This window comes from Heteronotia binoei, chromosome 21, assembly GCF_032191835.1.
Source record: "Heteronotia binoei isolate CCM8104 ecotype False Entrance Well chromosome 21, APGP_CSIRO_Hbin_v1, whole genome shotgun sequence".
NCBI lineage: Eukaryota > Metazoa > Chordata > Lepidosauria > Squamata > Gekkonidae > Heteronotia > Heteronotia binoei.
In genome coordinates, this window is record NC_083243.1 from 7,440,494 (window position 1) to 7,455,626 (window position 15,133).

At 47.0% G+C, this 15,133-nt stretch overlaps 1 protein-coding gene across 1 annotated transcript in view; it reads left to right on the forward strand.

The window, feature by feature from the left end:
• The window catches only part of DDHD1 (DDHD domain containing 1), a 78,088-nt gene that overhangs the window by 42,059 nt on the left and 20,896 nt on the right, over positions 1–15,133 (forward strand). Inside the window, exons 5-9 of the mRNA XM_060261280.1 lie at positions 780–927; positions 4,458–4,564; positions 8,384–8,490; positions 10,169–10,431; positions 14,463–14,538. Coding sequence (XP_060117263.1) covers positions 780–927; positions 4,458–4,564; positions 8,384–8,490; positions 10,169–10,431; positions 14,463–14,538 — 701 coding nt within the window. The remainder of the gene's footprint in view (positions 1–779; positions 928–4,457; positions 4,565–8,383; positions 8,491–10,168; positions 10,432–14,462; positions 14,539–15,133) is intronic.

Sequence of the window (15,133 nt, forward strand, 5' to 3'; positions counted from 1 at the left end):
GGCAGCTGGTTCCACCAGTAAGGCGCCGTTACCGAGAAGGCCCGATCCCTGGTGGTTTCAGACGGGCCTCCTTTGGCCCGGGGATCACTAACAGGTTTTGTGAACCCGATCGTAGTACTCTCTGGGGAACGTGTGGGGAGAGACGGTCCCTAAGGTAGGCAGGTCCTAGGCCATATAGGGCTTTAAAGGTAATGACCAACACCTTGTACCGGACTCGGAATGTTATTGGCAGCCAGTGCAGATCCCAAAACCCCGACCGAATGTGCTCCCATCTTGGGAGCCCTAATAGCAGCCGGGCAGCAGCATTCTGCACTAACTGCAGTTTCCGGGTCCGGCACAAGGGTAGCCCCATGTAGAGGGCATTACAGTAGTCCAACCTCGAGGTGACCGTGGCCACTGCCAAGTCCGCATTCTTTCATCTTAGGCGGGCGAGGCAATTGGCCCCTTTCCTGGAACTACTAATAAACGGCTACTCTCCAAGTAAGAGTAAAGAGTCCAAATTGTAGAATTCAACTCACACACCTGCAAGGAAGTCCACAAAGTTTACTAGGCCCCAGAAGTCTCCAGGCCCCTTTCCCATTTGTCTGCTTGTCATTGGTTTGCCGTTGATGTCCTAAGAGAATGGAGCTGCCGAGAAGGAGGAGAGCACTGGTGTGCACTCTCTCCATTTATAGAAGCTTCTCTGCCTCCTGACTTGGTGGAGATTTCTTCACTGCAGCAGGCCAGGTGAGGGGTGGTTTGCTTGCCCAAATTAAATGGCTGGGGTTTCTCTTCTGCAGCTTCGAGCAGCGGGACAAGACTTCACCGAGGCTACGTGGAAGAAGCTACGTTGGAAGACAAGCCTTCGCCCACCACTCACATTGTGTTTGTCGTGCACGGCATTGGGCAGAAAATGGACCAAGGAAGAATTATAAAAAATACTGCCATGTGAGTTCCCATTCTGTGCTGCTTATTATTATTATTTTCATTTATCGTTTGCTTTTCTCTCTGGGACGCAGAGGAGATTGCTAATACGGTGACAAATTTCAATAAGCGGGTTACAGCTGGGGTGGACTATATTACCCAGCTGCTTATCGTTAAGCCGAGAGCGTCAGTTTGGTTAAGTGTGCAGGCTCTTAGCTGGGAGAACCGAGTTTGATTCCCCACTCCTCCACTTGCAGCTGCTAGCATGGCCTTGGGTCAGCCATAGCTCTTGTAGGAGTTGTCCTTGAAAGGGCAGCTTCTGGGAGAGCTCTCTCAGCCCCACTCACCTCACAGGGTGTCTGTTGTGGGGAAGGAAGATAAAGGAGATTGTGAAGAAGAAGATATTGGATTTATATATTTATATTTATATCCCGCCCTCCACTCCGAAGAGTCTCAGAGCGGCTCACAATCTCCTTTCCCTTCCTCCCCCACAACAGACACCCTGTGAGGTAGATGAAGATATTGGATTTATATCCCGCCCTCCACTCCGAAGAGTCTCAGAGCGGCCTACAATCTCCTTTACTTTCCTCCCCCACAACAGACACCCTGTGAGGTGGGTGGGGCTGGAGAGGGCTCTCCCAGCAGCTGCCCTTTCAAGGACAACCTCTGCCAGAGCTATGGCTGACCCAAGGCCATGCCAGCAGGTGCAAGTGGAGGAGTGGGGAATCAAACCCGGTTCTCCCAGATAAGAGTCCGCACACTTAACCACTACACCAAACTGGCTCTCTTGTGAGCTGCTCTGAGACTCAGATTCAGAGTATAGGACGGGATATAAATCCAATATCATCATCATCTTCTTCTTCTTCTTTATAAAGTTCCAGAGGACTGCCATGGTCTGCAGTGGAACAGCTGGATTGGAGTCTAGGAACACCTTAGAGAATGAGAACACCTTTCTTGGAATGAGCTTTCAAGAATCAGATACCAGTGGTTTCCGCTGCATGCAGCTGAATGTGATGCCTTCCATGAAGATAGTTTCAGAGGGCTGCTATGTCAGCTTGCAGCAGAACATCTAGATTCGAGTCCATTAGCATCTTAAGAGACCAACAAGATTTTGGGGATTTGACAGCCAGTTTGGTGTAGTGATTAAGTGTGCAGACTCTTATCTGGGAAAACCAGGTTTGATTCCCCCCTCCTCCACTTGCAGCTGCTGGAATGGCCGTGGGTCAGCCATAGCTCTGGCAGGAGTTGTCCTTGAAAGGGCAGCTTCAGAGAGAACTCTCTCAGCCCACCAACCTCACAGGGTGTCTGTTGTGGAGGGTGGGGAGAGGTAAAGGAGATTGTGACTGCTCTGAGACTCTGAGATTCAGAGTATAGGGTGGGATATAAATCCAATATTATATAATTATTCTTCCTCTTTTTCTTCCTCCTCCTCCTCCTCCAAGAGCTCATACCCCAGAAAACCCTATTGTGTCTCTAACATGCTATTGGACTCAAATCTAGCTTTTCTGTCTTTATAAAGCAGGTTGTGTTTAACTGTTCATGATCCAGTCCTGCTACCCAAAACCTGAAGCTGACACATGCAGGCATTCCCACAATTCACACCCCTCATGTGTGCATCACTCTAATAATAGTATCTCTGAAAATATTTCAGGCAGAAGCTCTGCTTATTAACAAGATGCCTTTTAAAAGATTTTCTTGCATCCACACAGCCTACCTTCAGTCACACAGTGAAGATCCTTGGGTTGCAGAGGCAGCTGCTGCCGGAGCAGCGTCTTGAAAATCTGCACAGCCAGTCAGAAGCTCCGTTGGGCAAAAGCCCTAGCTGGCCCCACCCACCTTGTAAAAAGAATTGGTGGGGTGCCAGGAAAGGTATCAGTGAGAGTGTCTTGGTGCCCATGGGTACCGCACTGGGGATGCCTGCTCTAGGTGATGGTAGGGGTGCAGGGGTGCATCCTTTCCTTTTCCCTTCGTACATAATACAGAAGGGATTTAAATTTGCTATCAAACATATTGGATCCAGTGGAAATCCTTCCGCCTGCAGAATGCGGCTGTTTCTCCACCTGTCACAGCCCAGAATGCCTAGAAAACTAGAATGAATAAAGGTTTGGTACACTTTCCCTATGAAAAAGGTTAAAGCGCTTGGGGCTCTTTAGCTTGGAGAAAAGTCGACTGAGGGGTGACATGATAAGTTTATAAGATTATGCACGGGATGGAGAAGGTAGAGAAAGAAGTCCTATTCTCCCTTTCTCACAATACAATCTCACAATGTTCTCATGGACATCCAATGAAATTGCTGAGCAGTCGGGTTAGAACGGATAAAAGGACTTCTTCACCCAAAGGGTGATTAACACGTGGAATTCACTGCCACAGGAGGTGGCGGCGGCTGCAAGCATAGTCGGCTTCAAGAGGGGATTGGATAAGCGTATGGAGCAGAGGTCCATCAGTGGCTATTAGCCACAGCATATTGATGGAACTCTCTGTCTGGGGCAGTGATGCTCTGTATTCTTGGTGCTTGGGGGGAGCACAGTGGGAGGGCTTCCAGTGTCCTGGCCCCACTGATGGACCTCCTGATGGACCCTGGGTTTTTTTGCCACTGTGTGACACAGAGTGTTGGACTGGATGGGCTGTTGGCCTGATTCAACATGGCTTCTCTTATGTTCTTACATGGAGCAGGGGTCCATCAGTGGCTATTAGCCACAAGGTATTGATGGAATTCTCTGTGTGGGGCAGTGATGCTCTGTATTCTTGGTGCTGGATGGGGGTGGGGGGGCAACAGTGGAAGGGCTTCTGGAGTTCTGGCCCCACTGGTGGTCTTCTTGATGGCCCCTGAGCTTTGGCCACTGTGTGACCCAGAGTGTTGGACTGGAGGGGCCATTGGCCTGATCCAACTTGGCTTCTCTTATGTTTTCTGAATTGCATCTTCTGGGGGCAGGAACAGCATTTGGGGCTGCAGCAGGAGGAGGGAATCAAGAAAGGCAGAAAGTCGTTCTGCACATGGAAAGATTTGGCTGGATCGAAGTCCTGGTGCACATTAAGAGGTGCGTGGAGAGTTCCGAGGGTAGGAATTCAGGAACCCCTCAGGGACAGCACCTATGACTCCTCTAGGGAGTTTCATCTCAGCCAGTGATTTCTACATCTGTTTGGTCGGGTGCCTGAAGAAGGAAATCTGAATAGCGTAGTTGTATATGTAGAATTGTTCCTTTTTACTGTCACCAGAAACCTGTCCCCTGAGGTTGGCTGCTTTGCCTTGCCTGATGATGGGGGCTGGCCTCCCCCAAACCGAGTGTGCTCGAGGTGTAAAACCAGTGCAGAAAATCTTAGGGACTGCAATGAAATTTCCGTGTGCCGTGGTCACTTGCCGCTTAGCATTTGTGAGCCCTGACCAGTGCCTTGAACTGAGCCCTGAAGCAAATCAGAAGCCCCTGCTGTTGTGCAATATGCTCAAATCTGTTTCTTCCGCAGAGCAAAGTAGCGGCTGCGTTCTATATTGGCTGAAACGTCAACGCAGTCTTTGTATATGCTTGCAGTTAATACGTAACTTCACCTTTTTCTAGGATGCGAGATACTGCAAGGAAAATAGAAGACAAGTATTTTAGCAACCATGCCACACATGTTGAGTTCCTGCCTGTTGAATGGCGATCGAAGCTTACCCTTGATGGAGGTAATTCTGCTTGCTGTTGTGATGGAGGTTTTCAGGGGCGCTTGAGGTAGCACTGCTCAGCCTTTGTGCTTGCGGGACGCTGCTTCCTTTTCAGCTTATCCTCCGAGAAATCTCTGCCTGTCTCTCACAGAACACCTGCATCTTGCAAAGGATTTTGGCATTCGTACTGGATGGGGGACACACTTCTGGGTAGTAGTAGTAGTGTGTGTGTGTGTGTGAATAAGATCTTGGGGTATGGATGAACATATGAAGCTGCCTTATACTGAATCAGAACTTTGGTCCATCGAAGTCAGTCTTGTCTTCTCAGACTGGCAGCGGCTCTCCAGGGTCTCAAGCTGAGGTTTTTTCACACCTATTTGCCTGGACCCTTTTTAGTTGGAGATGCCGGGGATTGATCCTGGGACCTTCTGTTTACCAAGCAGATGCTCTACCACTGAGCCACTGTCCCTCCCCAACAGATATGAACATTTATTTATCTAAGATTTATCTAAGGTTTATTTATTTATTTATCTAAGATTTATATCCCGCCCTTCCCACTAGGTGGCTCAGGGCGGCTTACAACATATAAAACTAACATAAAATCTAAGATTAAGCATTAAAATTAACATTTCATAATTTACAGTTAAAAATATAAACATTTGTTATATACATACACTTTAAAATCAAACGGCGGTCCTACAGCTACACTCATCGGTTACAAGTTCAGTACATATGAAGCTGCCTTCTACTGAATTAGAGCCTCGGTCCATCAAAGTCAGTCTTGTCTTCTCAGACTGGCAGCGGCTTTCCAGGGTCTCAAGCTGAGGTTTTTCACACCTATTTGCCTGGACCCTTTTTTGGAGATGCCAGGGATTGAACCTGGGACCTTCTGCTTCCCAAGCAGATGCTCTACCACTGAGCCACTGTCCCTCCCCTGCTCTCCAGGGTCTCAAGCTGAGGTTTTTCACACCTCTTTGCCTGGACCCTTTTTTGGAGATGCCTGGGATTGAACCTGGGACCTTCTGTTTCCCAAGCAGATGCTCTGCCACTGAGCCACAGCCCCATTCATGGCTCTCCAGGGTCTCAAGCTGAGGTTTTTCATGCCTACTTGCCTGGACCCTTTTTAGTTGGAGATGCCGGGGATTGAACCTGGGACCTTCTGCTTCCCAAGCAGATGCTCTGCCACTGAGCCACAGCCCCATTCATGGCTCTCCAGGGTCTCAAGCGGAGGTTTTTTCACACCTCTTTGCCTGGACCCTTTTTGGAGATGCCGGGGATTGAACCTGGGACCTCCTGCTTCCCAAGCAGATGCTCCGCCACTGAGCCACCGTCCCTCCCCGATGGATGGATTGTAAGCTAAATAATAATAATAATTATTATTATTATTATTATTATTATTATTATTTATTATTATATTTGATGAATGGCCCTATCCTGGCCAGGACCAGGTTCAGGGCAATGCACAACAGTAAAATCTGTTACATTAAAAATATATATTTATTATTTTTAATTGATTTCTACCCCGCCCTCCCCGCCGAAGCAGGCTCAGGGGAGGCTCACAGCATAAAATCTCAGAAACAATAAAATTAATAAGCATTAAAAATACATATTCGGTAATAAATAACAATGTTTAAAATAGTTAAAACAATTAAAACAGACTTGGATTGGTGCTATTCTGATGGCGACAGCCTTCTTCCACAGCTCTTAAATACCGGTGCCGGCCAATTGTATGCCAGCCGGAAGAGGACAGTCTTGAAGGCCTTGCGGAACTGCACCAGGTTCCGCAAGGCCCTCACTTCATCTGGCAGTTGGTTCCACCAGCAGGGGGGCTATGATTGAGAAGACTCTGTCTCTAGTTGATTTCAATCGGGCCTCCTTCATATATATATAAAATAAATTACATTGAAATTACATTGAAAATTACGCCTGGTCGCGTCTTTAAAGTGCTCTTATTCAGTTATTAGATCACATCGAGGGTGGGGGATCCCACCCAAGAGGGGGTGGGGAGAAGAAGGTGCCAGGACGGCAGCCGTCGCTGTCCTCATGCAAAGGCTTGGCAGAACATCTCTGCCTTACAGGCCCTGCAAAACTGTAAAAGGTCCCGCAGGGCCTGATGTCTTCTGGCAGAGCGTTCCACCATGTTAGGGCCAGGACTGAAGAAGCTCTGGCCCTTGTTGAGGACAGCCAGGCCTCTTTCGGGCCAGGGATCACCAGCAGATTTAAGCTACTGGAGCGCAGTGCCCTTGCAGGAACATAGTGGGGGTGCAACATAATTTCACCCCCACGAATATGAGCAGTTCGTGCAATGCAGTGGCAAAAAAGGCTAATGCGATCTTCTAGTGTTATCAACAGAAGCATAAAAACCAAACCGCAAGATTCCACAGTCAAACTGTGCACTCCATCGGTCAGGCTGCACCTGGAGTACTGTGCACGGTTCTGGAGGCCGCACTTCAAAAGCAGTGTAGAAGAGCGACAAGGATGATTAGAGTCCTGGGGACTGAGCCCTACAAGGAAAAGCTGAGGGATTTGGGAAGGTTCAGTTTAGAGAAGAGGCGGTTGAGTGGGGGGGGGGGGGGGGACAGGATTGTTCTCTTGAAGTATGTGAAGGGCTGTCCCTTAGAGGAGGGCAGGGAGCTGTTGGCAGCAGAGGAGAGGACTCACAATAATAGGTTTATATTACTGACAAAAAGGTACCAGCTGGATATTAGGAGCTCTTTTTTTAAGAGTCAGAAAGAGTAGTTCAGCAGTTGAATGACAAACTAGACAGCCTTTATTGGCATATATAAGAATATAAAATAGAGGTTACATATTGAAAGGATACATAATCCATACAGAATAAAATAAGGATTACAAGATAAAAACAAAGTAGCAACATAGTAAAACCTGATACATAGTACTAGTAATCAGGATGAGTAACCATAGCTCTATAAATAAAACTTTGCTACTAATTCAGTTCTTTCCAAATCAGAATTATCAAGCAAAAAAGCACCTTAAAATCATCAGAGGACTCTAAAATTTGGGCCAGTATGGGGTATAAAGATCCAGGTGGGACACCAAACAGAGAGGACATTGGAGAAGAACATGGGCAACGGTCTCAACGCAATCCATCTTACAGGGACAGCACCTACTTGAATAGGGAGTCCCTTGGAATCTGCCAAATAAAATGGCTGACAGAAGGGCGTTGAATCTGGCCAAGGGAAATGCTCTGTGCAGATTTGGAGCTAGAAGTTGGTAGAGGTACACAGCTGGAATATTTGCATTTGGAACAATCCCTAAATTTAGGGGAGAACACTTGTTCTCAGCAGTAAAATGGGCTATGAAGGGAGGTGATGAATTCCTCTCACTAGCAGTTCAAGCAGCAGCTGGACAAACACGTTGTTTGGGGTGCTCCAGGCCAATCTGCATTGAGCAGGGGGTTGGACTAGATGGCATCTGTGGTCCCTTCCAACTCTGGGATTCATGTCAGGTACTGGAAAGGCCTCTTAGCCCGACTCATTCATCCCACATCCCAACAGCCATTCACTTATGGGAAAAGTGGTGGTCAAGTACTCTTTTCTGGGAAGGTTGCCCCTCGTTGGCAACCCCCTGAAATTTTTCTTTCTTCCAGGGAACACCTGGTCTTACTTTGAAAGCAGTTATACTGTGGGATGACCCAGTACTGACCTTAAATTTCCTTTTTTTAAAAAAAACTCAACACTTCCGGGAAGAACGCTTCACTCATAGATTGAATGATCCTTTTCCACTTACGTACCCATATATTCCTGAATTGTTCAATCTTAAACCACCTGCAAACTTTCCCATGCTCAGCTTATCACACTCGGGTCTCTTTTCTTTCCTCAGATACTGTGGACTCCATTACTCCAGATAAAGTCCGTGGCTTAAGGGATATGCTGAACAGCAGTGCGATGGACATAATGTACTACACAAGTCCCCTCTACAGAGATGAAGTAAGTGTGTGTCTTCAGCGTCCTCATTGTCAGAGCACGCCCAGATAAATGGGTGCAGCGAAACGGCATTCTCAGATTCGAACACACCAGCTTCTCCATTTGCAAGAGAGGAACCTTATGGGTATCCCTTGCCTGGGAACTCTTTCTTTGGCACTTTAAGATCAGAAATCAGAGCATGTAATCTGTATCCCACCACTTTGCATTCTGTTTTAAGGGGGAACAGCCAAAAGGTAGCAAAGTAATCACCAGTGAGAGAGTTTTCCCAGATTCCCACTTTCTTTAATTTTAAGGACAAAAATTATTTACTTGTTTTATATATATATATAGCGCGCCTGCTTTTTGGACGGACCTCTACTAAAACAGCTTACACCAGTAAAGAGACGGTGAAGAATTAGTTTTGGCAAAATTAAGTCTACTTAGCAGCTGCTGTTACAGTTCTACGGTGATGAGCATGTAGAAGATTTGGGGATGGGATACTGGCATATTTTTCTAGCTCATGCTTATTTTATTTTGATGTATTTTCATTATTGTTCAGTGCCTTGAGCGTGTTTTCAAAAGGCTGGGATGCAAGTGATTTAAACAACGCTTCGCTTTTCAAGAACGGTCGTTGCTGTATTGCAACATGCTCAGCTGTAATTGGTTTGGGTCGGTGGGGTCTTTCAGTGGCACAGAGAGGCTGGGCAACTGCTTCCGCCAGCCCTCCCACGTGATTTGGAATGCTATCGGGCATCTCTTAAGCCGCAGCAGAGGCCGCTGCAGGGACGGAAGGTGTGGCAGGCATAGATTGTTTTAGTGAGAGGAGGCCTTTAAAAAACCCACCTTAAAACAACCCTAGCTATGGCCCTACTTCATCCCCAGAATCTCCCAACCTGAAGTCAGGAGCCCTGGTGTCCGCAGGTAACACGTACTGTCAGGAATTTGATGCATTATGTGGTTTGTTAACATGACCACGTAATCAGTTTGCTGATTCCGGGGCTTTTTGGTAGAAAAAGCCCAGCAGGAACTCATTTGCATCTTAGGCCACACCCCATGATGTCACCTCTGTTTCACATAGGGCTTTTTGGTAGAAAAAAGCCCAGCAGGAACTCATTTGCATCTTAGGCCCCACCCCATGATGTCACCTCTGTTTCACATAGGGCTTTTTGGTAGAAAAAAGCCCAGCAGGAACTCATTTGCATCTTAGGCCACACCCCAAGATGTCACCTGTTTCACATAGGGCTTTTTGGTAGAAAAAAGCCCAGCAGGAACTCATTTGCATCTTAGGCCCCACCCCATGATGTCACCTCTGTTTCACATAGGGCTTTTTGGTAGAAAAAAAGCCCAGCAGGAACTCATTTGCATCTTAGGCCACACCCCATGATGTCACCTGTTTCACATAGGGCTTTTTGGTAGAAAAAGCCCAGCAGGAACTCATTTGCATCTTAGGCCGCACCACCTGATGCCTAGCCAGCTGGGGCTGCGTTCCTGCTAAAAAAAAAAGCCTGGCTGGTTCCTCTTCCCCTCGCCTGAATGACAAAACCTGACCGTGGGTTGTCTCTCGTTCAAGGTTGGTTCTTAAGTGAGCCACCATCATGTTCCCATTCATACAGTAGTTCCTTACAGAAACTGAAATGAAGGGTAAGTAGGACATTGAACATGCAGAAAGTAAGCAGCGTGTGTGTGTGCTTTTCTCCCCCAGTTAGTGAAAGGCCTTCAGCAGGAGTTGAACCGCTTGTACACGCTTTTCTGTTCGCGGAATCCAGACTTCAGAGCCAAGGGCGGGAAAGTGTCAATTGTGTCGCACTCCTTGGGATGCGTGATCACCTATGACATCATGACCGGGTGGAATCCGGTCAGACTGTATGAGCAGTTGCTTGAGAAGGAGTACGAAGACCTCGAAGAGACCTGGATGAGCTATGAGGAGCAGCATTTGCTAGAAGAGTTTTACATAACCAAGCAGCGGTAAAAGGGATTTCTCTTCCCGTTATTGGAGAAAATGCGATGTGTTGTGGACTGAGCAGCTCCAGGCTGGGTGGAATTGCTGGTGAAGCAGTTATTTGCTTGTATCTTCCAGAGTTCTGGATGCTACAATCTCGATCTCGTCTGATCCAAGCAGCTAAGCAGGATCGGCCCTGTTAGCGCTTGGATGGGAGACCACCAAAGAAAGTCCGGGGTTGCTACACAGTTGCAGACAAAGGCAAAACACCTCTGAACATACAGAGCAGTGATGCTCTGTATTCTTGGTGCTTGGCGGGGGGCACAGTGGGAGGGCTTCTAACCCCACTGGTGGACCTCCTGATGGCACTTGGGGTTTTTGGCCACTGTGTGTCACAGAGTGTTGGACTGGAGGGGCCATTGGCCTGATCCAACATGGCTTCTCTTATGTCTGGGGCAGTGATGCTCTGTATTCTTGGTGCTTGGAGGGGCATAGTGGGAGGGCTTCTAGTGTCCTGGCCCCACTGGTGGACCTCCTGATGGCACCTGGGTTTTTTGGCCATTGTGTGACACAGAGTGTGGGACTGGAGGGGCCATTGGCCTGATCCAACATGGCTTCTCTGATGTTCTTATGTGACACAGAGTGTTGGACTGGAGGGGCCATTGGCCTGATCCAACAGGGCTTCTCTTATGTTCTTATGTGACACAGAGTGTTGGACTGGAGGGACCATTGGCCTGATCCAACATGGCTTCTCTGATGTTCTTATGTGACACAGAGTGTTGGACTGGAGGGGCCATTGGCCTGATCCAACATGGCTTCTCTTATGTTCTTATGTGACACAGAGTGTTGGACTGGAGGGGCCATTGGCCTGATCCAACATGGCTTTTCTGATGTTCTTATGTTAACATCTGACCTGATATTGGGTGGCGCAGGCTAGCCCAATCTCATCCGATCTCAGAAAATAAGCAGGACCAGCTCTGATTAGTACTTGGACAGGAGATCACCAGGGAAACCCAGAATTGCTACACAGTGGCAGGCCTACGCAAGCCACCTCTGGACATCTCTTGCCTTGATAACCTCCTGGGGTCGCCATGAGTTTGCTGTGACTTGACAGCACTTTCCACCCCCGGCATCAATGGAAAGTTGCCCAGGGAGGGTGTCCTAGTGGGTTTTTTTTAGTCTTGGACTTTCCCTACATAGAAAGAGGCGCTGTATCCCACTAGCACAGCGTACAGTACTTCGGTATGGTTTAGTCCACTCTGGGATTTTAGAAAAATCCATTTCAAACACGTTTTTAATCATAATTCTCTACATGTCCTGCAAATGATAAACCCTTTAATGAAGTCAGTAAATGCTGATGTGTAGTATTGTCATGGATTTACCCAAATGCAAACGACAACTAAAAGGCAGCGGCAGCAGGCAACCCAGGCCATAAGCAAGTAGAGATGGCGAAGGAAAAAAGTATTAAATTATAAAAAGCACATATAAATTAATATCCACTTAATTAAAAGTGGATATTAATTAATAGCCACTTCATTCCAATCCTGGGCTCCGAAAAGCCAAAGTGTAGGCACTGGTGTTCAGGTGCGTAGAGGATGCTCTGTAGAACTCCTGTCTCAGGTGGCCACCAGCTGGCATCAGAAGTCGGGTTTCTCTGAGCAGAGCCTCTGTCAGAGTTTCTGGCCGCGGGAGGCTCCATTGGAAGCAGGGAAGTGTGGGCTGGACACTCCCCTTGTTCCATCTCTGATGGCATTTCAGCTTGGGCTTGACACCCCCCCCCTCCCCCGGTGACAGTTTGCCCTGGCACCTAGTATTTTGGGCATTGCTTTTGTTGTGGCGTCTTTCAGTAACCCTCAGCAGTCCAAAGCTCATTTATCATCATGCATAATATATGCATGTACTTCTTATCATTATGAATTAATTCCCAGTGGATTAATTTCTTAATCAGTTGCCTTCTCTGCTGGCTCCCAACATGCAATTAAATGGTGCCTTCTAAGGACTATTATTAAAGTAAGGTGTTTTAAAATAATGTTTGATTCTAACTTCTGCTTAAGGCAATAGCCGTATAAGAGGGAGGGAGGGAGGGAGGGAGATAGATAGATAGATAGATAGATAGATAGATAGATAGATAGATAGATAGATAGATAGATAGATAGATAGATAGATAGATAGATATTATTAAATTATGAACAATCTGAGAGAATAAATTAATTTAAATTTAGAGGCTAGCTTTTGTTGTGGGGATAACAGCTAGGAGCTCCTCTGTCTTTATAGACCACAGTGCCTTTGTCACAGCATTAATAAAGCATTGAGGAAAAAAAGCTACGATTCTGTATTGCAGCAACAATTAGAAAAACGTTATAATTTAAAGTAGGAAACCCTGAAAGCAGAAACATGGATCCGGCTCTCAAATTTGAGGTGTTTGCTCCTAAACTCACAGAGAAGTAAGTCCTGGTTTAGGCACCAAATCAAATCTGTATTCCTCAGCTAGATTTCCTGGCTGGCGCTTCTCTGCTTTTAAGTTGCTTTCAGTTTTGTTCAACTGCTTCCTCTTGCAGATTTTTTTTTTCTCCTGAGGTTAATCTTGGGATTTTTCTGATGTGCATTAACTGATTTTAATGGCTGGGAATTCTCATTAAATTTTAGCCACCTTGTGGAGTGTTCTAGTTATAAGTGGGGAAGAAGTAACTGTCTTAATAAATTCAAAATGTGAGTAAGGTAGAAGGAGAGAGAAGACAGGCTGTCAATTGGAGTATCAGTGCTACACACCTTGCTCCAACTTGCAAGCCACAATAGAATAATGAAAGCATTCCGCACAAGCTGTAGAGAAAGAAGCATACTTCCGTTAGACAATTCATCTCCACTACACTGGTTTAAGTAAACTTCACAAATGTATAATATTCTATACAGCACAGCTCAGAGGGCTGAGCTTAGAAGTTCCATTGCTTTCACCGCTTTTCTCCTCACCTGGCTGCAGTGCTGAGCTAGCCGGGGAAGAAAACGCTTAGAGCAGCAAAGGCCAACAGCATGCTGGGAATTATTGCTTTCTTGAAGGAAGGGAATTGAAAACAAATCAGCCTGATGCCCCTGTATAAATCGATGGTGCAGTCTCATTTGGAGTACTGTGTACAATTCTGGTCACTGCACCTCAAAGAAGATATTATAGCATTGGAAAAAGTGCAGAAAAGGGCAACTAGAATGATTCAAGGGCTGGAACACTTCCCCTATGAAAAAAGGTTAAAACGCTTGGGGCTCTTTAACTTAGAGAAACGTTGACTGTGGGGTGACATGATAGAGGTTGACAAGATTATGCATGGGATGGAGAAAGTAGAGAAAGAAGTACTTTTCTCCCTTTCTCACAGTACAAGAACTCATGGGCACTCAATGAAATTGCTGAGCAGTTGGGTTAGAACGGGTAAAAGGAAGCCCTTCTTCACCCAAAGGGTGATTAACACATGGAATTCACTGCCACAGGAGGTGGTAGAGGCTACAAGCATAGACAGCTTCAAGAAGGGAATGGATAAGCATATGGAGCAGAGGTCCATCGGTGGCTATTAGCCACAGCTTATTGTTGGATCTCTCTGTCTGGGGCAGTGATGGTCTGTATTCTTGGTGCTTGGGTGGGGGGGTGCACAGTGGGAGGGCTTCTAGTGTCCTGGACCCACTGATGGGTCTCCTGATGGCACTTGGGTTTTTTGGCCACTGTGTGACACAGAGTGCTGGATTGGATGGGCCATTGGCCTGATCCAACATGGCTTCTCTTGTGTTCTTATGTTCTTAAAGCACTCAGATGTGAAACCAGGGGTGGGTTTGACTCCTCACATCTGAATGCCCCTTTCGTGCATTGAAAAAAAAATTAGGCCAACTTGACATCCAAACAAATACATGCAGCTGCTCCCACCCCATTTCTTTTTTATTTATTAAAATTTTCATATCCCACCAGTCCCGTCATGTGGGCTCATTCCTCTGGTCTGGCCCTTCAAGAAAGCATCTAGTTTGGCCCTTTGATGAACTTTTCCCAACCAAGAGTTCATGCCACTGGTTTTTCCTTCCCTAGATTGAAAGAAATAGAAGAGAGGTTGCATGGGCTGAGGACATCCACCATATCCAAACCACCTGCCTTAAAATTCAAGGTAGGATTGACTACAGAAAGGGGCTTTCACACAAGTGGTGCCCTTCCAGAGGTTGCAGCGGTTTTCCAGCTTCCACTGTTGTTCCCCACCCCCACCCCCAACGTTAGGGAAACACCCAAGAGAGTGAATAGAGGGGAACACACAGTTGGGAAGGGTCGCCTGGTCTTGAACCAAGCAAGGTAGCCAACGGGCGCTGCTTGCATGTCCTCAGCATTGCTGCTGGCTGCACTGAGGCTGCATGCACGTGAGGAGGGTGTTCTCTGCGCACGTTGCCACTGCAAGTGCAGAGCCATTCGTATTGGCAACAGAGCTTCCACACGAGAGTTTTCTGCACACTTCTGCTTCATCAGCCTTCATTTTATCTCCATTTCTTCCCATCACGCAGCTGGGAGGGGCGTTTTGAAGACTTCCTAAAAACTGGCGATGGCTGTAACGCTCTGTAGCATCGGCGGCTGTTGTAATGCTGCAGCGATAATAATTTTAAGTGCCCCTCCCCCCCAGTGGTACGTTGGGGGAAATGGTGGCCCCCGTGGGGCTAGCGGGAAGGGAAATGGTGTCAGTCGCACCTTGGAAAACGCACAGTGCCACATCCACA